The sequence below is a fragment of the Cynocephalus volans genome, chromosome 9, assembly GCF_027409185.1.
Source record: "Cynocephalus volans isolate mCynVol1 chromosome 9, mCynVol1.pri, whole genome shotgun sequence".
Lineage (NCBI taxonomy): Eukaryota > Metazoa > Chordata > Mammalia > Dermoptera > Cynocephalidae > Cynocephalus > Cynocephalus volans.
Genome location: NC_084468.1, coordinates 86,106,491 through 86,131,853, shown reverse-complemented (window position 1 = coordinate 86,131,853; position 25,363 = coordinate 86,106,491). Strand labels below are relative to the sequence as shown.

The following is a 25,363-nucleotide window of genomic DNA, read 5'->3' as shown; positions in this document are numbered from 1 at the left end:
ACCCCCATCATTTGTTAACTAGGAGGGTGACTCCCAAGGTGACCTTGAAAGCCACAGGTTAAAGATGAGAGCACCTGGGTCACAGAATAACTGTCCTGCCCCCACAGTGAACAAACACACCTGACTTGAACTGTTATGTAAGCAACTTGAATGAATTTGAATTGTGTTTGAGCAAATATGTCTATTTATTAGCGCCAACAGATTATTCTAATAAACACCAAATAGTAGGTTCTGTTAAATGTTTGAATAAATATTTGCTGAATAAATGGATAGCACATACCAAATATATGGACAGTACTTACTGGCATAGTGGGGTACGTTGGGTGCTGTATGAAAAAGCTTGTGGATTCCATGCCCACAATAGCTTCGAACAACTGAAAACCCATTTGCTTGGGCATGCTTCTGAATAATGTTTCCCAATTCTCTGTATCGAACGCCAGGTTTCACTGAAAGGAAAAGAGAAGATTCATGACAAAGAATTATAACAACTAACAATTACTAAGCTATTACTATCTATGTGCCAGTAACCTTTCTAAATGCTCCCTATGCCTTCATGTCTAAACCTACAGATAAGGAAGTTGAAGCACAGAGAGGCCATACAACCATTAAATAGCAAAGCTCTGATTCAAATCAAGAGCACCTGTAGTTCCTCCTTTGATGCCAGAAAAGAAGTACACCCACAGTATTATGGGGTTGGGGACAGGCACCTTTTGCTTTCTCTGACAATAGAGAATAACACAGAATGGAAAATAAATTTCTCTTCCTATCCTTCCCTAGGGTCAAGTGTTCTGTTCTATTAAAGTCAGCAGCAGAGATAAGAGGAAAGTGCCACAGAAGAAAAAGGAATGTCCAAAAATTAAGTTGACATATCTGAGTGTCAGTCTGGTAAGTTCTCAAAAATTACTTCCCCTGGGCTTCTTTACCCCATAAAAACAGTTCTCAAACTATTCACAGTTGCCTCTGCAGAAGGTCCTGCGGGGTAGGGTATAGAAAGGTACTTCTGACTACATACTTCCTTCCCTATTTTTTTATGACTTTCCTACTGTTTCAACAAAAATCAAAAGAAGTGGTTCTCATTGCTATTAAGACTCTCCTAGCACTAAGATCCCAAGAGTTGGCACTGCCAGACTCCTGGGGAGTCTAGCCATGGTTCTGGAGGTCCTCTAATTCCCTACAGTCTCCTACTCAGCCTATATGAAATCCAACCTGAGCTCAGGCACAACATATCTTCCCTATCCAATCAAATTTCTGGGTAAACAGCTCAAGGACTCATTTTAATTAACATTTCTACTTGTTCTTAACCATATGTTCCAGCTTGACTTTTCTGGGATGGTCCTGATTTTGAGTACCATGCTGACTCTCACAATGATTTTCTTTCATTCCTATCCAGGCCTTTCTATCAGGCCTGGTGATAGGGAAGGAGATCCATGACAGAATTTTAATCCACGTTGCATGGTATACAATAAAGAGAATCCCTGTTTAACAATAATGAGGAAGAGTGACAGGGAAGATTCTTCCTTAACTCTCAACCCCAGGGCAACTCTGGGCCCAAGGGTAATATCTACCGACATTTTTGGATGTCACACAGTGGGTGGTGGTATAACTGGCATCTAGTGAGAAAAGACCAGTGTGTTGCTAAGAATCTTACAATGTACAGGACAGGACCCTACAAGAAAGAATTATCTGGCACAAAATGCCATAATGTGTAGACTGAAAAACCCTACTCTAAAAGGTTAGTTTCAACAACTTTTCACACTCTCTAGTGCTCTACACCAGGGTGCACAGCAAAATTAGTGGAAAATAAAGGGCAGAAATGACATATACAAAGGTATTAATAGCACTTTCCAGAGATCAAGCAACTTTTGCTATTTCCTGGATACTGTTATGAAGACTCTAGTTTCTGGTAGTTTCTTGGCAAGTTCTAGTCATGTGTCTTTGTAAAACAACATCCCAGGTGACTGGTTATTTCAATTAATTCACAGAGAAGCAAAAAGGATATAAACATTGAATATATTATCTGGCAGAAACCCTAGAAATTATTTAAAACTGAAGCTTCCACAAATGAGAAACAAAACTAAAATGCTTGCTACCACCTAGAGAATTAAGTTATAAAATAATTAACAGTAAATAATAAGTAAAAAGTTTCACATACTGGTACACAAAAATACAAGGGGTCTTCAAAAAGTTCATGGAAAGATCTGCACTATCTTTCAATTCTACTTTTCCATGAACTTTTTGAAATACCCTCATCTATCACTTTCTTTCATTTTCATTCCTCCAACTTTTTAAAATTAACAAAAACTTCATCATCTCTGATGCACATTAAAGAATAGACTAAAACAATCAAAATAATAGATCAATGTTATTAGTGATAACCACATGTCTGATTAAGAACTCCGTCCTGGGCTGGCTGGTTAGCTTAGTTGGTTAAAGTGCAGTGTTATAATACCAAGGTCAAGGATTCAGGTCCCATACCTGCCAGCTGCCAAAAAAAAAAAAAGGAATTCTATCTTGTTCAATACTCTGCTGATGATATATCAGGGGCTTTTGTGGAAGACCAAAGGTAGGTGCGGTGCAGATAATACACTGCATTTAAATCCATAATATTTGAATAGAGATCAAATGCTATGGATTTAACTGAAAGGTTGTTTGCCCTGATACTGCCCTTTTATTAACAGTCTGTAAACAACTGCAACAAGTTTTTCCTTTCCTTCTCTTATTCCCACAAGATACTGATTAAACAAAAAAGCCTGGATAAGTTGTTTGTGTAGACAAAGACAGACAGCCTAAGGAAAAAATCCTACAGAAATACTCAGATCCCTACCCAATATTACAATAGCAAGAAATCTGGAAACCATCAAAATCTAGTGGGAAATAAGTGATAGAAATTTTGATACTATGGAATTTAATATACAGCTATTAAAAGAATGAGGTAGATCTATGTATGCAGGTACATATGCTAATTTGGAAAGAGTGCTAAGATATTATTAGTTGAAAAATACCAAATTACAGAATATTACAAACTGTATGATTCGATTTAACTTAATTAAGCACATACACATTTCTGTGTGTGCATTAATGCATAGGGGAGAGAAAAATCCTAAACGTTAACAGTGAATACCTCCAGAGAGAAGAGATTGGAAAACCAAAGTGGACAGGCAAGTGTAAAGGAGGATCACTCATTTTCCTCTCATAATCTTCTTTCTTTCAATTTTTTACACTTAGAACATAATACTCATGTAGTTGAAAGAATAAAAAAGTAGAAATAAAAACTGCACCAAAGAACCATCCACACACTCCTCCTCATTTATCAGGCAAAGAAAAGAAAGATAAATCACAGAAGAGACAAAGGATGGTCCATTCCCATCAAGAGATGCCCAAATCACCCTCAAACCCACTGCTACTGAAACCCAAAGCTAACTGAGGCAGGGCAGAGGTAAAGCTGGCAGGTACAAGGAACGCGCAGTCACGCAGTGCCGAGTCACTTGCAGCCCGTTGACACAGAGCCGTGCCAAGGTGCCCAGCACTGAGGCTGACCTGCATCGATGGCTTGCATCAGGCACTCATAGGTGGTCTGAACTAGTTTCCGTGCTCCCTCATCCACATCTCCAACAAAAAATGTCTCATTCAGGTCCCCGTGATAACCATTTCGATAAAGTGTGATATCCACTGCAAAAGAACATGCAAATATAAAGACCACACTTTTTTTCATTTCAAAATAGAACTGTTTTTCCAACATGACAGCATCAAGCAAGCTTAATGAAAATATAATTTCTACATTCTCAAATTAGATCACTCTCAAATTACTGCCCAACAGAAACTCCTTGAGTGTAATGCAACTAAACTCACTGGTAAACAGGAATATGGCCACACAGCACAAGCCTGATGGTGAGTTTTATACTCTTACAGTAATTAACCAGTTAGTAACATTAAATTGATGATTTTGCTACATGTTGACAATAAATAAAAAATACAGTCACCCCTCAGTATTCCTGTGGGACTGCTCCCAGTACCTCCCTCAGATACCAAGTCCCTGATATAAAATGGTGTATTACTTGCATATAACCTAGGCACACCCTCCCGTATACTTTAAATCATCTCTAGATTACTAATAATACCTAATACAATGTAAATATTATATAAATAGTTGTTATACTGTATTGCTTAGAGAATAATTACAACAGAAAAAAGTCTGTACATGTTCAGTACAAACACAATGTCTTTTTTCAAATATTTTCAATCCTCAGTTGGCTGAATCCACAAGTAAGGAACCCAGAAATAGAGGGCCAACTGTACTATTTTCATTTATTATCTTTAATGAGTTTCTTCCTCCTCCTAAGGAATAACAGAAAAACTTACACTGTTGTACACTTATTTTTTAAACTCATTTGCCTTTCACTTATTTGTGAATATTCATCTTTTTCTTTGTCCCCATGTTTAAGAATATAGGTTATTATTACACCAGTATAATACATTAAATGCATGTCTAGAGAGCACATTGAATGAGTATTTTTATACCATGAATTTTAATCAACCTACAACACTGCAGTATAGGTGTTTCAGCTCTAGCACAACACAAACATTCCTGAAAACCCTCACATATCGTACATGTAATTTTTATAACAGGGTTTATATGAAAAGCAAAGTTGGCCTCAAAACCTGTAGAACTCTATAAACTAAGATACCCTAACTAAAGCAATAACAACTCTAATAAAAACAGTGTCACAGTTAAATCTCCACTATCATTCAGAGCCAGCATCACAATCAATCCATTCTCTGCAGCCTTTAACACTTGGAATCATGTGTCCTAGGTTGATATATAGGTCCTCTTAGATATTTGATTACTAAAGAGACTAATTTGATCAATATTAAAAATACCATCTAGGGGAGCCTTTTTCATCAATATTTTTTCGTAATCACAAAGAGAAATGTCTTTACAGCATCTTCCTCTACGCTTGCAGCTTCCCAAGACAGGAGTCCTTAAAGCCACTTTCACTCAAAAAAGGCACTTCTACAGAATTTTCAGTTTTTTTCTCAAGGTCTTAATATATTACTAAGGGATTCTCTTTATCTGTAAGAAAGCCTGCCCTGGTCTCTTAAAAACCATTAGCGGACTTAAAAAAAAAAAAAAATCACACTGGACTCAACATTACCTCCACATTTCATTGACATCTTTCACCTATTTACCAATCATATGTGAGATAATAAGCATTAAAGAAATACATGCTATACCAAACACCTCATATGAGAAGTATCTTAAAAGCAACATGATCAACATCATAAAAAAGGTTTTGATAGATTTTAGAGTGACTGTTAATTTTAAATAGGAAAAAAACATAAGTATAGGAAGTAAGTCAAGAAAACACAAGTCACTATCAGACTCCCAAAACCTTGTTGTTTCTTTGCTCATGGTGACAAAAATTACACTTACATATTTCTTACCATTAACAATATCGCCTTCCTGCAAAGGCCGTCTGTCTGGAATTCCATGGCAGATGACTTCATTCACTGAAGTACAACAAGACTTTGGGAAATTATAATAATTCAGGGGAGAAGGATAGCAATTTCTTGCAATGCATGCCTACGATAAATTAAAATACAAACAAAAGAATTTAGAATGTACACACAAAAAAACTAAACTGTATGCAATGAATCAAATTTTAAAATTTTTTAAATGTGAAAAAAGTTGGGCAGATGCTACTATAAAGAACTGGTTTAATAATTTATTTTAGAAATAGAAGTGGATTTTATCTGAAACAGTATACCACAGGGTTTGTGCCAGTCACATCACTATATGCAAACCAGTTTACTGGTAACTGTGCAAAAGAAAAGAAAATTCGCATATTACAAATATATACAAATGTTACTCTATTAGGATTCTACTTTAGAATCATATTTTTCCTTATTAAAAATATATTAAAGTAAAAAATAAATATTAATAAGAACTTTTAATGTAATTAAAATTTCTTATATAGAAAGAAGCCTATAAAAAAATGAATACTAGTATAATTAAGAAATGGTAAAATACTTCCAGAGACATTTTAATCACTACATTCAGTGTAACAACAAAAGAACTCTTAGAAAATGGTCTGGCTTCCATAACAAGTCTTACTTTACTTGGATGCTTTCACACAGCAGTAATCACAGCATACAGATTTTCTGTTTCCATACTGCCACACAGTCTTCAGGCTAATAATTTTTTAATAGTTGCATAAAATACTATTTGTAGAATATACGATAATTTTGCTAGCTAGCAATTCTATATTACTAGAAATCTAAATTAATTTAGTTAAAATCTAATTAATTTTTGTTTTCTTAATTACAAAAAAATCTTACAAGCAGTAACTACATGCCTGTGGCTTTTTCCTTATTTAGGGATATACTTCTATATTTCTCACAGCAGTATAAAAAGTAGTTTAGAGCACATAGACTTAGACTGTCATGACTGAAAATGCCAACTCCATCACTTAAAGTTGTGTAACCTTTGGACAACTGAGTTAACCTCTCTCTTCCTCAGTTTCCTTAATATAAAATGGAGATTAGTATCTACCTCAAGAGGTTGTTGGAGAGATTAAATGAGTTAATGTAAAAAAAAAAAAAAAAAAAAAGGGCCGGCCCGTGGCTCACTCGGGAGAGTGCGGTGCTGATAACACCAAGGCCCCGGGTTCGGATCCCATATACGGATGGCCGGTTCGCTCACTGGCTGAGTGTGGTGCTGACAACACCAAGTCAAGGGTTAAGATCCGCTTACCGGTCATCTTTTTAAAAAAAAAAAAAAAAAAAAAAGCACTTAAAAGAGCACCTGGCCCATAGAAAGCACTCAAAATGCTACTACTGCATACTATATGTCTTACACTAACATGACACAACACCCCAAAATCAGGATTTATAAAACTCTGAATAAAAAAATTTATAATCATTTTAATAGCTCAAGGTATTGTCAAATCCTTTCAAAAGGGTTGTCCCAATTTACAATAGCATCACCAACCAAAAGAATACCAAAGTACCAGTTTCATCGTCTCTGCACAAGCAATGAATATAAACATCTTTAAAATACTTATAAATTTACTAGGTCTTTAGAATTTGCATTTGACTACCAGAAGAATTTTAATCTGTTTTCTGTGTGTTTTATTAACTAGTTATCACACTTCTTTTGTGAACAATCTACTCCTATAATGTGTACATTAATCTATTAAAGAGAGTCTTAAGCCTCTCTTTGATGGATAGACAATCTTTATTTAAAAAAGATATTCCTATATCATTTTTACTACAAATATTTATCTGGTCTGTTTACTGCCTTGTTACTTTGAATATGAAAGGGAACATTTGTTTCTCCTAATCTAGCTTCAGAAGTTATATTCCTTTTTTATTTCAGAATATTTGAGGTACAAGGGTATTTTTTTAAAGTTCATAGAAAGATTTGTATTATGTTTCAATTCTATTTTTCCACAAACTTTTTGGAGTACCCTCATATGTACTGGAATGATTTATTTAAAGCATTGATAAAATTAGTCATTTTATAAAAGCCCAACTGAAATGCTTATGAAATGTGAGATTTCAGAAACAAGATATTTCAAGCTCATCTCAGACCTCAATATCACAGATACCTGAAGATGGGAATAATGACTACTGAATGTTTTCCATATTTGAAACAAGCAAAAATTTGTTTTCAAATTAGCTTTACCAAGTTACTTTACACATTCAGAACTTAAGTCATCTTAATTTTTTGCAGTCTAAAACATCTAATAATGTAAAAGTGTTTTCCAAACTAAAAAAAAAATAAAGTTCTTACTAAATGTACAGCATGATCTATTTCTTCAGTAGTAACACCTGGTTTAACCATCCCAGCAGCAATATCCAAAACTTCTCTAGCAAGCTGTAAAAGAGGAACACTTAATATATTCAAAAAGAAATGAAATAAAATAGAACTCTGTACCCTTTGAACTGTCTTAGATTTTGCAAAAGATTGGTAAAATGAATCTCCCCTTAAACATTATAATTTTATATAAATATGTAATATATAATATTTACTATAAGATATGAAAATATATAAATAAATGAACATTATATAAAAATTGGACTAACTAGCAAATAGCTTAATAAGCTCCACTGATTTCTATGTGAAAATGTACATCCTAAGTCACCTACACAATAACCAACTGATGGGGGTCGAGTCTTTTCACATTTCTACAATGGCGAAAGGTGGAGGAAAATAAGATAATAGACAAATGAATTTCCTCAAAGAATCACACCAAATAAGTGATAGGAATATAAATTCTTCCAGATTATCAAAGAAAATTAGCATCAAATCACTTTTAAAGTACTGCATAAAAACCTAAGGATCACATCTAAACGAACAGTTTCAATAATTTTTATTTAGAAAAATATTAATATGTTATTTCACCTGATAAGTACCAGCTACTACTACTACCATATTTCATAGATATTTCACAAAAGGACCTTTAGTCTAACTAATGCGTCTTAAACTTTATCCTATGTTATAACAATTTGTGGAAAAAAAAAAAAAATCATAAAAACCTGGGACTTTAAAAAATTCCAAAAGGTAGAAGAAATAGCCTGTCAAATATAGACTACCAGCCATGCTAACTTCCAAACAGGTTTTTTAAGTACAAAACGACTGTTGCATAAAAGCGTATAATAATAATAGTTTAATGAAAAGTAAATATGGCTAGTCATAGCCTTACAATGTAACATTTGATACCTTTACAAGTTAGTAAACTATTGACTTCATTTCTAAGTACTGTTTAAACATGTCCTACCCCACAGGAAAAAAGTTACTCTTACCCTACATACAAGTCGCATCCCTTCTATATCTTCAGATGATAGTAATTTAATTTGAGAAGTACCTTTAAGAGCCTGTTCAGATTCAGACATTCCTGCAATGAAAAATCAGTACGTAAAACCAAAATGAATGAAAAGATGCAGTATTTATTAGCATAAATATATCCCTAATGACATAATAATAGTCAAGGTTTTTCATAATTTGGGAGGATCTAGGTTAGACTTTTAAAAAAAAATATTTTCAACATGAAAAATATTTGCTAAATTGAAGAAAGAATTCTACAGAAGAAATCTTCAGATCTATTAGAAATCAGCCAATATTTATGAAGTACTTCTTACACGTCAGGCAGTGTGCTAATAATAATAAGCTCAATAAATAATTCACATTTGAATAGTACCATACAATTCATAAATTGGTTTCATGATCATCATTTCATGAAATAACTATATACTCACAAGTGATAAATCAATTACACTATTTTTTGAAACAGGAACTAAGTCAATTTTTTTCAAACTGTAGTACCTGACCTTTTAAGCGGACTACTACTAATATTCCTTAAAAAGTAAATAAATGGAATAGAAAATATTAGATCGTATTATATAGAGAAGGGATAAGCGCTGCTGTGAAATGTTTAATTATTAATTTAAACACAGCCATACATACATCATGTAATAAAGCTCATTTTTCACTCTACGTAATAGTCAAAAAATTTTGAAAAATACTGCCCTAAGAATCACCAGTAATAAAATTAGTTAGCTAAATTCAAGTTTTACATACCTTTAAAATAAAGCCAGTATAGCAATTACTTAAAAATCTGATAATAATATTATAAATTATGAACTAATCTTGTTCATAAGTACTGATAGAAAAATTCCAAGTAAAATATTACCAAACAAAATCCAAAAAACACAATACTCGTATACCATGACTTAAAGTGAGATTCATACCAGAAGGTAGAGATAGTTCCAATAGATAGTTCAATCAGATGAATAGCAAATCTATTCATCTAATTCATCGTAGTCAGAGATTAAGAAAGGAAAAATAAATAAACGATCACCTAGAAAGAAGACAATTTTGATAACATGACCAGCTACCACCTTAACATGATAAATATAAATCTCAAGCCAAGAACTAACATCACAGAAAGCTCACTATCAGCACTATTATTTAGCACTGTTCTGGCAATACTAGCAGATACAATTAAACAAGCGAAAGAAATGGATGAATAAAATTAGAAAAAAAAAAAGACAAAATCTTTATCAGTTTAAGATATGATTATATATCCCTAGAACAAGAGAATCATCTGGTAAATGACCATAAATAAGAATTCAGCAAGTTGGCAGATTATAAGGTAAGTATATCAAAATCAGTAACTTTCCCATGTACAAACAATGAGCTAAAGAACACAGCAGAAGATACAATCCACAAAAAATAACTAAAAAGATAAAGTACCCAGGAATAAACTTAACAATAAAAGACCTACACAAAGAAAATCTGAAAACACCATTGAAAGACATAAAAGGAGACAAGTAAAAATAGAAAAACATGCCCTCTTCTTGGATAGGAAGACTCAATACTGTAAAGGTGTCAATTCTTCCAAAATTAATCTATAAATTTAATACTATCCCAATAAAAAATGTGAACAGGATATTTTTGGGAACCAGACAAGCTGATTCTAAATGTCACATGGAAAAACAAACATGCAAGAATAGCCAGGAAAATTCTGAAAAAGAGGAAAGGTAGGGGCAACAAGGTCTACCAAATATTAAAACATTATATAACTATAATAATAAAGAGTTTGGCTATGGCGCATAATTAGACAAATGGGTTAATGAAACAGAACAGATCCAAAAACAGACCCAAAGACATGTTAAGAATGTAATGTAATGATATAGGATGCATTTCAAATCAGTAAGAAAAAGACTGTTTTTTAAAAACTGGTGATGTAACAACCAAGCACTTTTCTGAGAAAAAATAAAGTTGCATCCCTATTTAACTCCTAATACTAAACCAGTTTCAGATAAGATCAAACATTTTTATCACATACACAAAATGACTTAAACCACAAAATACTGGCAGAAAACACGGAAAAATAGTTTTGCAACCTCTGACTCAAAAAGGTCTTTCTAGGTAATAAAGCCAAACACACCTTAAAAAAGAAAATTGATAAATGTTACTACATAAGAACATTGAAAGTGTGTTATAAATGTAATGACAACATATAAATGGTTAACTGGGAAAAAACACTTTACGCATACTTTAAAGGATTATTTCCCTTAATATAGAAAGAACACTTTATGGAAAAAACTATTTTAAATCAATAGGGAAAAAAAGGCTAAGGATATGAATAGACAGTTCAAAAAGAAGGAAAATACAAATGACTTTTAACATATGAAAAGATGCTGAATTTTATTCATAACTTAGAAGTGCAAATTTTAAAGAGGTAACCACTATTAAATCTAAAAGCAGTAACAGCAAAACACCATTTTTTGTCTTTCAGATTAGCAAAGATCATAAAGCTTGATAACACACTGTGCCAGGGAGGACACAAGAGAAAAGGGACTCCCACGTTTTTAACAGGAGTAACAATTGGCAAAAATCTCTGAAATCTACAATATCTCTCAAAATCAAAAATGTATGTATCCACCTATTTTACTTTAGGCAATTAATCTACAGAAATGGTTTCACATATGGACAAAGATGTAAATACAAGAGTTACTGCAGTCAAATTGACAGAAGCAAAAACCTGGAAATGATCTAAATATCCATTAGTAGGAGCCTGGTTTAATAAATTATGATACATCCACACAATACAATACTTCAGTCACTAAAAAGAAAGAGGTAGCTTTATATGGGCTTATATAGAATATTTCCAAGATATATTAATAGAACACAAAGTGAAAAGGTATATATAGTTTGTTCTTTTTGATTATAAATGGGAAGGGGACACAGACTATCCCTGGAAAGTTCTGCAAGAAACTGGTAATAATGGTTACCTCTAAGGAGTAGGACTTACTTTTCACTGTATAACATTTTATTCTATTAGAATTTACCTTGTCTATATGTGGGAGTCTTCAGAAAGTTCATGGAAAGATTCATATTATCTTTTAATTCCATTTTTCCATGAACTCTTTGAAGTACGCTTGTACATTAGTTATTATATTCAAGAATATTAAATAAAGAACAATGAAATTATATGTCCTCAACAGTATTCTATCATTCAGACTGCCTTTTCCTTAAATTATCTGAAATAGTGGACTTAATTAAATTTAAAAATTATATTCTAAGAACTTAATATGGTTCCCCACTTCCTAGATAACACAAGCTTATTAGCTTAGGTAGCTTAGCAAAGGAGGCTTAGCTTATAGATTAAACCACCATGGTTGAGGATATTTAACCATTTTTGACACACAAAATCAGTAATTTCACATAGTCCAATTTAAATTATGTGTACGGGCCATAAGGTCAGAGACTGCTCCACTGACCTGTGTAGCAAATCCCAGTGTCTATCATTACCTATAAAATGCAGAAGACAACAGAACCTACCTCAGGAGTGTTGTGTTATATAGAGGAACATGCAAAGAACCTAACACAGTGCCTGATCCATAGTTAAGCAAAAATAAATACCAGTTATCATTATAGAATCATCACTCTCATGATTACTACCATTATCACCATCATTGCTACTATTTCCATTACTGTTACAGTCCAAAGTCTTTAGCTGGGCATTCACTCAAGCCTGCACAATCTGCTTTCACCTAAATAGATACTGTTGTTAGGAGGACATGTTATAATCAAAACTGTTTTTCTAAATCGAGAAGTTGATATAACAACACAAAATACAGTATAATTTTGAATGTAGTCTTTAACTGTTAAATAAACAATTTTTTTCAAAACTGGGTAGATTTCTAATGACAGAAAAGAATCTTTAATTCTTTTAAATGTTCTCAGGTGGCTTGAGAAAAAAAAAAGTGTTTACATTTATTAGAAGTCCAGCACTTAAAAATTTCTATAAGACAAGCACTCCTTACCTTTGCAGTAGTCATCAAGCCCACAAATTGAAAAATGAAGAATCAGCATAGCAGAAGAACTTACCTAAAGGATGATCAGCATAATCTGGTCTTTGAATATAACTTGGCACTGGTCTTGTTGGCATCTAAAACCATCAAAGAAGTTAGTTAAAACCGATTTACTAACAATAAAGATAAAACCAGTAGGAGGAAAACTAAAGAAAAAGTTCATTCAAAAGTTTTTAAATGAAAAAAATTTTAAATGACATCCTAAATATCATATTTTATTAAGATTAAGTTTTACTTTACTAGTGTTAATACCACCCCTTTCTTAGGATATTTAAGAGCGGAAAATGGTGGCCAAGGCCATTAAGGATTTAAGATTAGATACAGACCACATGGTGCCTGTGTTGTTCCAAACAAATTGGCTAGTTAACAATAACAATAAAATAATGTCTCTAAGTAAATACACACCAACATGTTCCTAAGTCATTATCTCTGGGGAACAGGATTAAAGAGATTTACTTATGTTGTTTATATTTTTCCAAATTTTTTAAATTGAAGATGTATTCCATCTATAAAAAGAAAATCATCAGTGAAGAGAATTTAAATATTTAAGGATGACAAACAGATTCAATTTAAGTGAATTCCTATGTTAAATTTCTGAGTCCTATATGCCAAGAACACAGAAGGGTTATGAATGGCAGAAAAGCCATATCTAAATTAAGATAGAAAGATATGTTTAAAAAAATGGTGATCATGGGCATGGTTCTGAGGGCTGTAAAAGGAGAATGCAAGAGGAGCTGCTTCTCTCTCTGCTCCTCCATTTTCACAATATGATATTCTGCCGTCACTGTTGCCACCACCAAGCCCTTCACCAAATGTGTTCCCTGGACTTTGGACTTCCTAGCCTCTGAAATTATTCCATACTGGTTTCCACTGTGGGGACAGAACTGTACACAGTATACATTTCATGCCCCAGCACATCAGGACGATACTGTACTACTTTGAAATTGTACAATGAATGACCAAGATGTGACCAGGGTCAAGAGGTTCCTTGGGGAAGACCAACCCTACGAAGTTGGAATGAGACCTCATCAGATGTCATGAGAAACTCTACCAGACGTCAACATAACCAATCTTATAAAGACTAAAATTCATGAATAGAACAGAAAAATCATCCTGACTCATGTCTTATGTTCTTTACCTTTAATTTTAAAAGAGGCTCTGATATAGCAGTTTTTGTCTATTTTAACACTGTAGTCATTTGTACTTTAATATCAGTATTTTCTGAAAGCTTTTAAGGTAACTTTCAATACATTTTAATTGCCTTCTATTTTTAAAACCCAATATAACCCAGTTAGGCTTTACTGTTCTTGCTATTGTAAAGCATATACATCTGCCTGGATGTACTTTTACTCTTGACCAAAGTTTTGTAAGAAACAGCACAAGTTTGGGACAGGGAGTTGGAAAGGGAGGATATTGTATTGAGAACTACTTATAAAAGAATTATCTGTAAGCTTGAACTCAGGAGTACAGTTTTAGCTAGCTATACTCTAATAGATTTTGCTCTAAAACTATTTGTTTCTTAACAATGAAAAAGATCTTGCTAAAGTCAAAATAAGGAAAACTTAACCCTTTAAAAAATTTTTTCAGGGCCGAGCCCGTGGCGCACTCGGGAGAGTGCGGCGCTGGGAGCGCAGTGACGCTCCCGCCGCGGGTTCGGATCCTATATAGGAATGGCCGGTGCACTCACTGGCTGAGTGCCAGTCACGAAAAAGACACAAAAAAAAAAAATTTTTTTTTTTTTCAGATTTTATTATTTTTTAATTAATTATTTTTCTTTACATTCTAAGATGTCATGGAGCAGTTGGGAGAGGGAGGAAGAGGAAGAAGGGACAAGGAAGGGAGACAGAGTGAAAAGAGGAAGGAGGAGGGAAGGGACACATGGTCGAGGCCTGTGGCACCCCCCTCATTCTGGCACGGGAGCCAAGGGGGCTTCTGGCGGCGGCAGCTCAGTGGGTCGTGGCTGGGCTGGATGCATACTTTGGGGGGACATAGCTGAGGCCCTCAGCCCCACCCCCACCCTAGTAGCCCAGGGCACTTCTGTTGGCAGCTCAGTAGTTGTCACTGACCTGGGTGCAGATATCAGGGGACATGACTGAGGCCTTTGGGCCCTTACTGCCCCAGCTCGGGAGCCTGGAGTGATTCCAGCCGCGGCTAGGTGGTCATCACTAGGCTGGACACAGACATCAGGGGCATGGCTGAGGCCCTCAGCCCTACCCCCACCTCAACATGAGACCCTGGGGGGCTTCTGGTCCTTCTACGATTTTACAGGTGTTCTTCGGTGATGTTAGACCTTTACTGGTTAATATGAGAACTCTGTCTCTGATCTGTGGGTTTTTTGTTTTTTTCTTTCAGTTCTGTGTCAGATTATTCACGGTTCCCACCACTTAAAGTCTGTACTGGGACTAACTTGTTCTCCTTTGGTTACTTCTAAAATCGGGGAACTTCCTGTGGGAACCAGCACTTGAGCCCTACGGTTGAGTTAAATTGCTGATTTGCTGATGATTCTCTGAAGAAGGCTTTTTGTGCAGCTCAGGTTTTAATTATTGACCTTGTAAGCACTTACAGGTCTTGTAAGATGCAGTACACCCAGGTTATGTGGAAACCCTGGTCGGGGCCTGAGTCTTTTCAGCAAACTGTACCCCCTGCAGTTCTATATTCCTGACCAGTCTCCACTGAGTGGTCCTGGGCTGACAGGAGGACAGATCAGCTGTCCATGCTGTGCCCCAACGTTCCCCTGTTGATCCAATCTCCCCCACCCCCTTCACTCCAAACACTTCCCCTGGGATAGGCCATGCGCCAGTCCCTTGTGATGATTCACTGGCCTCTTAGTGGCCCCTTGCTCCTATACTGTATGGATCCATGGGAACCAGTGGTCTAACTGGCTTGGGGCCACCAAGCCCCTCTTCTCCCTTTCAGTCTCCAAGCAACTTCACATGAAGGCCACAGCAGCAGCTTTTGCCACCTCTTGTTCCATGGGCTCACCAGGGCCAGGCTTGCAGTGATCAGGGCTCAAAAAGGTCACAGAGGTCCTTTCTTCCTTTCACCGTGGCTTCTCCCAACTTCATGAACTCCATAGGTCTCTCTTCCTCTTCCCCTGAGCTCTGGAGGCCCCAGCTTGGAATTTTTTGCTTTTTAATAGTTGTAAATTGATTGAATGTGGGAGTGGGTGATGCTGGGTACTTTCCTGATCGGATGTCAAATATTTAATTCTTATGTAGACTTATTTCCAGAAAACTTTGGTGATGATTCTTATGACAAAACGTAGTTAAGAGCATTATTATGTAATGCTTATATACCACAGACGTTTTAATAGAAGGTAAATAAGTTTCTTCTGAGGGCCATTATTAACAAAACAGTGCACTTTCGTAAAATTTAGTTTCATGATTGTAATGGATGCTGCAAAAGGATTTGCACATTACAATAAGATGTGGTGAGATGAACTGTTGTTAAAAACTACAACAGAAAGTATAAACTTGGTTGAAATCATTCCTTGTGTTTTTTTTTTAAAGATTTTTATTCCTTAAATGTAAAACGACTACCTAATTTTTGGATGTCAACACATTAAATTCAAAGAAAAGAAAAAAAAAGAAATATATGTTTAAAAAACTTTTTAAAAAGTAGTAATACACACTACTATCATGCCAGCCAGAAAGTAAATATTCCACTTTACCCCATTCTTTTCTAAAATTAACAAGTTTTAATCCTTTCATCTAAAATTTTTTCCACTTCTTCCATAATTGCCAATTATCTCTACTAGCTGCCAAATAATGCACCATAAGAGTAAAAGAGCTAGAATGCAAGTTCTTATGCAAACTTAATCTTGATTACATGAGTCACTATTAGAATACAAATTATAACTATCATTTGTAGAAAAGCAAAAATTGGATTAAAAGAATGTTAAATTCGTATTACCTTATTTACTCACCAGTGGATAATGTGGTCTGAGTTTCCCAGTATATCGATAACCTGCCCATGGGTCGGTGTTAATGTCACCTTCTACAGTCCAGGAAGACACTTCTCGCTTTGCCTTTTCATCTTCTGAGAGATAGTTGGACAGATATGAGAGGAAGAAGGAGAAGGTGAGAAAGAACCGCTTCAGTGGTCAAGCTATTGACTAGAAGCACACTTTATCTTTTGTTTTAAAACCAAGCCAGATAGCCCAGGCACAAAAATCCAGCAAACTTCCACTCTAACCTAAATAACCCAAGCTACTGTTTTACTGCTATATTCACAACACTTTTAACCCATTTTAGAAGATCTAAGTAAGTGTCTTGGAAGAAAAACCCCTCTCTAGACATATTCCATTTTTATACAGTATCAAAAGAAACAACTCATAGAACTGCTTTTATCAAGTAAATGCTAGATACATTCTTTCCATAACAACAATTTATAGGAAGCCTGTTTTAAAATACGAAATGAGCCCTATTAATTAGAACCTTCCCAACTAAGACTAGATGTTATACATGAACTCTGTGCTCTTACTAAAAGAACAGATCCTAAGTGGTGCCAAAGAAAATGTAAAATCAAAAATAATGATTTCCCACTTAGCTGATGAATGGCTTTCAAATCAATACTTTGAAGTGCTTTGAAAATTTTACGACAGCAGGAAAAAGGCAAAGATAAGGGAAGAAAACAATCTGTTAAAAGTTACTGAAAACTCACTAGAAAAATTAGGAAAAGAATTACATAAACACAATCATGTTAGTTATTAATATACACTGTTGTGTTTACTGAAATGTACCTAGGAATCCTTTTCACACAGAATAGAGCCTCTAATGGTGTCTCATGTCAGCACACTGGCTGCATCTCTTATCCATGAAGTAAAATAAAACTATACTAACCTAAGATTGTAAACAGCAGGAACCCTCCTAGACTAAATACTGACCTATAAACCTCCAAATGCACACAAGTCTTTTACTGATTCCTGTCATGCTAACATAGGTTTTAAAAGTCAAACTTCAAACTAATTTTAGAAGTGTAAGAGAAAAATAAAAATCTCCCCTTAAACAATGTATTTAACATACGAAATGAGAAAGAGTAGATGGATCATAATGTTAAACTAGAGAGGATCTTAAAGACTATCTAGTCTAACTTCCTTATTTTACAGATGAGGAAACTGAGGCAATGCGGTTCATGTGGGCAGAGTAATGCAATAATGCCGGTTCCTGGTCCAGTATTCTCTCTGGAGCATGTGGCCAACTTTGGATTGAAAGGCCTTGTGGTACAAGTGACAAGAATGCAAAAATGTAGTCAATCCATTTGCATTACTTTGAGAAAGAATACATTTATATTATTACATATAAAGTAAAGGAATAGAAGGTTCTACTATATCTTAAATAGCTTTCTCCCCTCTGGAGTTCAAGAAAGCCGCTGTATTAATGTCAATAGGAAAAACTGTTCTCGTCCCAGGGAAAAAATGGACCCCATTCATTGCCACTAGGTTCAAACAGTATAGAAAATACAGGCCAACTGATGCCTGCTTCAGCTATGAATTCTATCAACTGATTTTATCTGAAAAGTGATCCTCAAGAATAATTTTCTCCTAAAACCTAGGAAGAAAAGCAATCAAGATCAGGCTTTTTGCTTTAACACACTCCTGGGGAGGGAAAAGGGAGAAGGGAAAATGTAAAATCTTTCACAGCTTCCTGCTGATCTGCATTCCTACCCTTCCACAATCTACATTCAAAGAGAAGTGAAAGCAGACCTCAAACAAATAACATAACCCAAAAGCTATCTAGAAAAGTAAAGTTGAAATATGGCAACCTCTTTTCTAATTTCTAAGTACAATTTACTTATGAAAATTTACACTTGAAAAGTGTAACTAAAAGTTATTTTACATTTTGATCTGAGCCCTAAGTGCTAGACACGTAACAGACACCTAATAACTCTGAATTGAGGTTGGTAGCAAAACTGCATAATATCTGGTCATTTCTAAAAATCTGTGAAAGCACAAGGTAAATAAACACCTATAATCTGTCTTTCAAACATCACAATGCAATAGGCCCAAGAAAGATGCAGGGAGTGTCAAAGAGTACCTGACACATACAAAGTCTGGCCCAAAGTACACCACATCCAGAATCTAATCTCTTAAACGTTCTATGCAGACTGCCTCCCCCTAGTCAGCTAACAAAAATAACTGCACATATGTAAGCTTTGCCTCGGACAGGATTTTCTGATCAAAATTCTGGCTCAATTCTTCCAGAGGAGATAATTAAATAGTTGTTGAGCACCTACTATGCACTGTACACATGCTAAGAGCTTCATATGAATATGCTTATTTAATTCTCATATCAGACCTATGATTTCAGCATTTTGGAGATGAGGCTTAGAATAATTCATGGTCACAAAGCTTGATAGACCAGTTCTGAAGCATTATACGATACTTTCTTTCCGCAATTCAAAAATTAAGCACACTAGTGTGGAGGGGTAAGGGAGTAGAAGAAAAAGTATTATTTTGAATTCTTTTTTTAAATGGGGCTTTTATTTCATATTTTTGGCTATTCAAAAGATACCTGTCAAATTTGTCCACCTTTTACATCAGGAAAATGGGAGACAGAAATGCACTGAATATATCAGTGCTACATTAAAAAGTGTAGAATAATGCAGTCTTGAGATATGAAGTGCTACAACATTTACAGATCAGGCTAAAACTAAATGCTATTTAAATGCCCCACTGTGGCAGAAGATACAAGGGTACTTCAAAAAGTTCATGAAAAAAATAGATTTAAAAAATAATATGAATCTTTCCATGAAGTTTTTATTTGTTTTTTTTTTTTTTTTTTTTTTTGTCTTTTTCGTGACCGGCACTCAGCCAGTGAGCGCACCGGCCATTCCTATATAGGATCCGAACCCGCGGTGGGAGCGTCGCTGCGCTCCCAGCGCCACACTCTTCCGAGTGCGCCACTGGGAGCGTCGCTGCGCTCCCAGCGCCACACTCTTCCGAGTGCGCCACGGGCTCGGCCCTCCATGAAGTTTTTAAAATACCTTCATACAGTGTAGGAAATACGCACCCAAGCACAAGGATTACAGGCTTTTAAATAAGAGCTTTATTATCTGACTGCTCTTCTTTACTATGATACATAAAAATTAAATTCTACCCCTGAGTCATTTATTTAATTCACACTTGAAAATTTCCTGATGCCTGCACAAAAAATTAAGCTTCTGCAATCAAAACTCTAGATCCAGATGTTTCACTGCTCAATTTTACCAAACATTTAAGGGAGAAGTAATACCAATTCTACATAATCTTGTCCAGAAAATAGGAGAAAGTACTTCCCATTTTATGAGACCAGAATTGCTCCAATACCAAAACCTGTCAAAGATATTAAAAGCAAATTATAGACCAATATCCCACATGAACACAGATGTAAATCAGGCATTTTTAATCAGAAATCAGCACACACTACAGATAATTTTAGAAAGGCCTGAGTATTTCATCTTCATGACAAGAACTGCTTGCTATATGTTATCTCACTATTGTTTCAAAGAATAAAGTGCTATCTTTTAAGATGCACTGGTTCCTTCCTAGTCCAACACACTTTTTCCCTAATGCTTTTTCCAATATTCTTCTTAGCTCTACAGATCACCCTCCCCATACCATTCCTTCCTCCAGGACTGTCACCCACAAAAATGTACTTGGGGTCAACTTATTAGAGTGTGAAAGAGACAGTCTGGCCAGCTGAGTACTATCTCTATCCAACACAGCCCAAAGGGATTAAGAATATTAGGTAGGCTCATCCACTGAAGAAAATCATCCCAAAAGACCCAAGAGTGCACCATCTAAAAGATGGCACCATCCTAAACACTAGAAGTGTAAGTACCTCTAGTATCCAAATAGCCTAAGTCCAGTGCTGTAATAATCATGTTCTTTTTACAGAGGGAACACCTGCTTGTAATGTAGGTTAAAATGGAATAGCTCTGTCCTTAGAAATCCAGTACTAAAGACACAGGCACACTTTAATGAGTTAGCAAACAGGGTAGAGACCCATTCAAAGCTAACTTACTATTTAACCTCAATCCCTTATACTTCCCTATGCTTTTTATGGGTATAAAATGTTAATAACTGTCTCAAAGAGATCTGCAAAATACCTAACACATTGAAAATACAGTATGTAAAGTTAAATGACATTACTTAAACCTACTTCCATACTTTGATTTGAAGTAACAAATCATAATCAACAAATCCTGTTTTATGCTTTGATAAACTTGTGCTTACATCATTTTTCCTCATCTCTAACCACATTTCCTCCCACAACCAAAGCATTTCCATTAAATGTAGAAGTCACTTTATACAACCAGAGAAAATATATCTTTTTAAAATTTTTATTTCCTTTTCCTTCTAATGGTGGTTTGGCTGACCCCACTTAAATTCGTTTTGTAAAACAATCTACCAAACTTCGTTAAATAAGCTAACTCCTAAAAAATACACAAATAGATGAATACATGATACCAACATCACTAAGTTGAAACAGAAACCTTGGTATAAGAACCATGTGCTGTCTGCCAAGCCTTCATCCATCAGGATGGCAATGCTGTAAGAACTGGAAGCCCTTGTCAATTTTCAAGTAATTGTTACAGGTTGTCTTAAACTAGCCACATTAATGACATAATTTACAGGATGAATTAGCTGGAGAAAAAAAGGCTATTTGAATCACAGCTGCAACAGCGTGGCTGATAACAACAGCTAAGAAGCAGCCAATAGTTTCACTTCACGGGTGTCACACAAAATACCTTCAAAAAAAATTAAACATTAGATTGTGGGTAATAACATTAAAACACCAAGATACAAAGTAATATAATTTTGAATAGAAAAAAAATATAAATTGAAACTAAACAAAAACAAAAGGGACCTGGCTAAACGAAGTCAAATTTCTCACATGTCCTCTGCCTACAATATGCAAATACTTCTAGCAAATACAAAAGGGTACCAAAAGATTAGAGCACTATCTGTTACTGGTCAGGCAAGATCCATCTATCCTAGCAGCTATCTTATGTCTTCATGTTAAACATGTGATACAAGATTAACAAAGATATTATTAAGCCACATTTTATTTATGTGGTTAAATATCACAAAATAATTTAAAATATCATAATTCTTGCTTTCAAGATTACATTTTCAGAATATTCAAACATACATGTTCAGAACTCAAAGCATTCTTGTCTCCTGCCACAAAAGCCACTTCTAAGACAAATGGTATAAAGATGGTGTGATTTTACTTACTCGCTTTCTTATGAAGTAACTTGTGAGTAGCCCAACTTCCTTTAAAACATTCCTAAAGGAGCAAACAAGGAAATTGGTGTCAGGTCATCTTTAATTAGAAATATTTCAAGGAATGTTGCATAAAAAAAACAGTTACTGTAAACTTTATTTGCAAAAATCAAAACCGGTAACTTTGCAAATTAAATATTTGGAAAAAGCTCAACAAGTGACAAATATTCAAAATTTCACTTCAAAAGCAATTAAACTTTACTTCAAATAAGCAAGAAACATTAGACTACATGTTAAATAGTAGTCACGGTTATATTTCAATTTTATATCACCAAATTATTTTGAAGTATTTGACAAGAACCATTAGCCAATTAATCATACACTGGAAAAAAATAACAAGGAAAATTATGTAGATTCTTCCATTACTTACAGTAGTTAGATTCCCAATCAGTCATGTGCACACTAAAACCATCCATCAGAGCAGTTACCATTTTACCATACATCAATAGCACTAAGGCCATAACTTTGTGAGGGAAGGAACTATATCAAAGTTTAGTGCTATTGGTATGGCTAGAGTGCTGAGCAGAGGAAAGGGGGTGGGAAAGTGGGAGGGTAGGCAGGAGCCAGGTTGGAAGGAGGGCAGTGTACAACATTGATCGCCAGTGTTCATGAGGTCCCTTGACTCCTCAAGGGCTTCTAAAAGGGCCAACTAGAGGCCTCCTGGCCCTTTCCATCCCAGGACGGAAGGCAGGCCTTGCCTTCTGTCAGCTAAAACCCATCAGGGAGGAGAATGCGGATAAACCAAAAATCTACATGAGGGATTTTATTGAGTGATGAAAATATTCTACAACAGATTTGTGGTGGTGGTTGTACAACCTGGTTAATTCATTTTAAAAAACTGTTGGCTTGTACACATGAAATGAGTGAATTATATGATAAGACATCCTGCAATAAAGTTATACTAAAACCTAAAAAAAAAAAAAAGCTCGTTATCTCTGCTCCACTGTTTTTGCAATGTGATACTCTGCCGTCACTGTCGCCACCACCAGGGCTCGCACCAGATCTGTTCCCTGGACTTTGGACCTCTCAGCCTCAGAAACTACTTCCGGTCGAGATGGCGGAATACACGGTCCGTAGCATCACTCTCTCCCACAAATCAACCGATTTAAACTATAAAAACATAACATCAAGTGCATATGGAAAGGTGAGACGTCCAGTGGGGAAGGCAGAAGTTCGACGAAGACCACATGCCCTACGGGGCCGCCGTCGCATGATCCGGTAGATAGGCTTCATTGCCATCACCTGGCTCCATTCCCAGCCCGGCTCAGTGCACACAGAGTGGAGAGACGTCTAGCAGGGGAGGCGGAGGCTCTGCAGAAACCACACACCCTGTGGGGCTGCCACTGCGTAATCCAGCAGGTAGGCTTCACCACAGGCACCCGGCTCCATTCCCGGCCAGCCTAGAGCGCACAGAGAAGGGTGACGTCCGGCAGGGGAGATGGGAACTCCACAGGGACCACACCGCCCTGTGAGACCCAACAGCCCGGCCCAATGCGTACGGAGCACAGAGACATCTAGCAGGGGAGGCAGAAGCTCCATAGAGACCACACACCCTGTGTGGGGGCTGCCGCCACGCGATCCAGCAGCAGGTAGGCTTCACCGCCGCCACCCGGATCCATCCCAAGCCCGGCCTAATGCGCACAGAGCAGGGAGACATCCAGCAGGGGAACGGGATGCTCTGTAGAGATGCCTGCACGCATCCAAGCAGGCCGGCCCAGAGTGCACGGAACAGGGAGAAGTCCAACATGGGAGGTGGACGCTTAGAAGAGACCACACACCCTGCGGTACTGCCCCATGACACAGCAGCGCAGCCGAGTTGAAGCTGACCAAAGAGGTGGCTCCCCAGAGAGACCCAAGACCCAAGGCAACCACACACGCAAGGCACTAGTGGCCAACTGAGCACTCACTGAGGTAGCAATGCCAAATTGGCAACCCCAGCAACATCCTAGACAGACAATAGTGTCAAACCAGTGGACTGTGAAACACCCTACCACAATGACGAAACATCAAAGGAAAGGTACCAGAAATATGAAAAATCAAGAAAGTACACCACGAAAGGGTAATAACTCTCAAGCACTAAATCCTATAGAACAAGAAGCCCTTGAAATGTCTGACAAGGAATTTTGAGTCATAATTCTAAGGAAACTGAATGCGATACAAGAAAACTCAGCTGGACAACATGATGAAACGAGGAAAAGGACACAGGATCTGAAAGAAGAAATGGACAAGGAAATCAATGTCCTGAAAAAGAATGTAGCAGAGCTTGCTGAGCTGAAGAATTCATTCAGCAAAATAAAAAACAGAACAGAGAGTTTAACCACAAGCCTTGCAGAAGGAGAAGAGAGAACTCCTGACCTTGAAGATGGGCTGTTTGAAATAACATAGGCAGACAAAAAAAGAAAAAAGAATTAAAAGCACTGAAGAAAATCTAACAGAGATATCAGACAACCCGAAGCGCTCAAATGTCGGAGTCATGTGTACTCCAAAAGGGGAGGAAAAAGGAGATTACATTGAAAACATATTCAACAAAATAGTGGCAGAAAACTTCCCAGGTATAGGAAAAATCACAGATCGTCAGATCCAGGAAGCTCAACGATCTCCAAATGTATTCAAACCAAAAAGGTCTTGTCCAAGACATGTTATAGTCAAATTGGCAAAACTCAAAGACAAAGAGAGAATCATAAAAGCTACAAGAGAGAAGCGTCAAATCACCTATAAGGAAGCCCCAATCAGACTAACATCAGACTTTTCATCACAAACCATAAGAGCCAGAAAGGAATGGGATGATATATTCAAAATAATAAAAGACAGAGATTGCTAGCCAAGAATACTCTACCCTGCAAGGCTATCCTTCCGAAATGAAGGGCAAACAGTATATTTCTCAGACAAACAAAGACTGTGGGAGTTCACCACCACACGACCACCCTTACAAGGAATTCTCAAGGGAGTACTGGGTTTGGCTCCTGAAAAATAACTACCACTGCCATAAAAACCCAAGAAAAATCTAAACCCACTAGTATAATAAAACTGGCATTCATTAAGAGAAAACAAACAAACAAAAAGGCTATCTACAACCCAAGGAACCAACAAATACAGAAAACAAACAGTAAATCAGAAAGCAAGGAGCAAAAGACACCTAAGACAACCAAACAATAATCAATAAAATGCTAGGAGTAAATCAACACCTTTCAATAATAACTCTTAATGTAAAAG

At 36.1% G+C, this 25,363-nt stretch overlaps 1 protein-coding gene across 3 annotated transcripts in view; it reads right to left on the bottom strand.

Moving 5' to 3' along the window:
• The window catches only part of METAP1 (methionyl aminopeptidase 1), a 79,556-nt gene that overhangs the window by 7,483 nt on the left and 46,710 nt on the right, over positions 1-25,363 (bottom strand). For all 3 annotated transcript variants that reach the window (XM_063107822.1, XM_063107823.1, XM_063107824.1), the window contains 8 exons: positions 22,103-22,154; positions 16,808-16,920; positions 12,899-12,959; positions 8,806-8,897; positions 7,793-7,876; positions 5,443-5,581; positions 3,538-3,669; positions 303-446 (listed from right to left, as the gene is read on the bottom strand). In XM_063107822.1, coding sequence (XP_062963892.1) covers positions 303-446; positions 3,538-3,669; positions 5,443-5,581; positions 7,793-7,876; positions 8,806-8,897; positions 12,899-12,959; positions 16,808-16,920; positions 22,103-22,154 — 817 coding nt within the window. The remainder of the gene's footprint in view (positions 1-302; positions 447-3,537; positions 3,670-5,442; positions 5,582-7,792; positions 7,877-8,805; positions 8,898-12,898; positions 12,960-16,807; positions 16,921-22,102; positions 22,155-25,363) is intronic.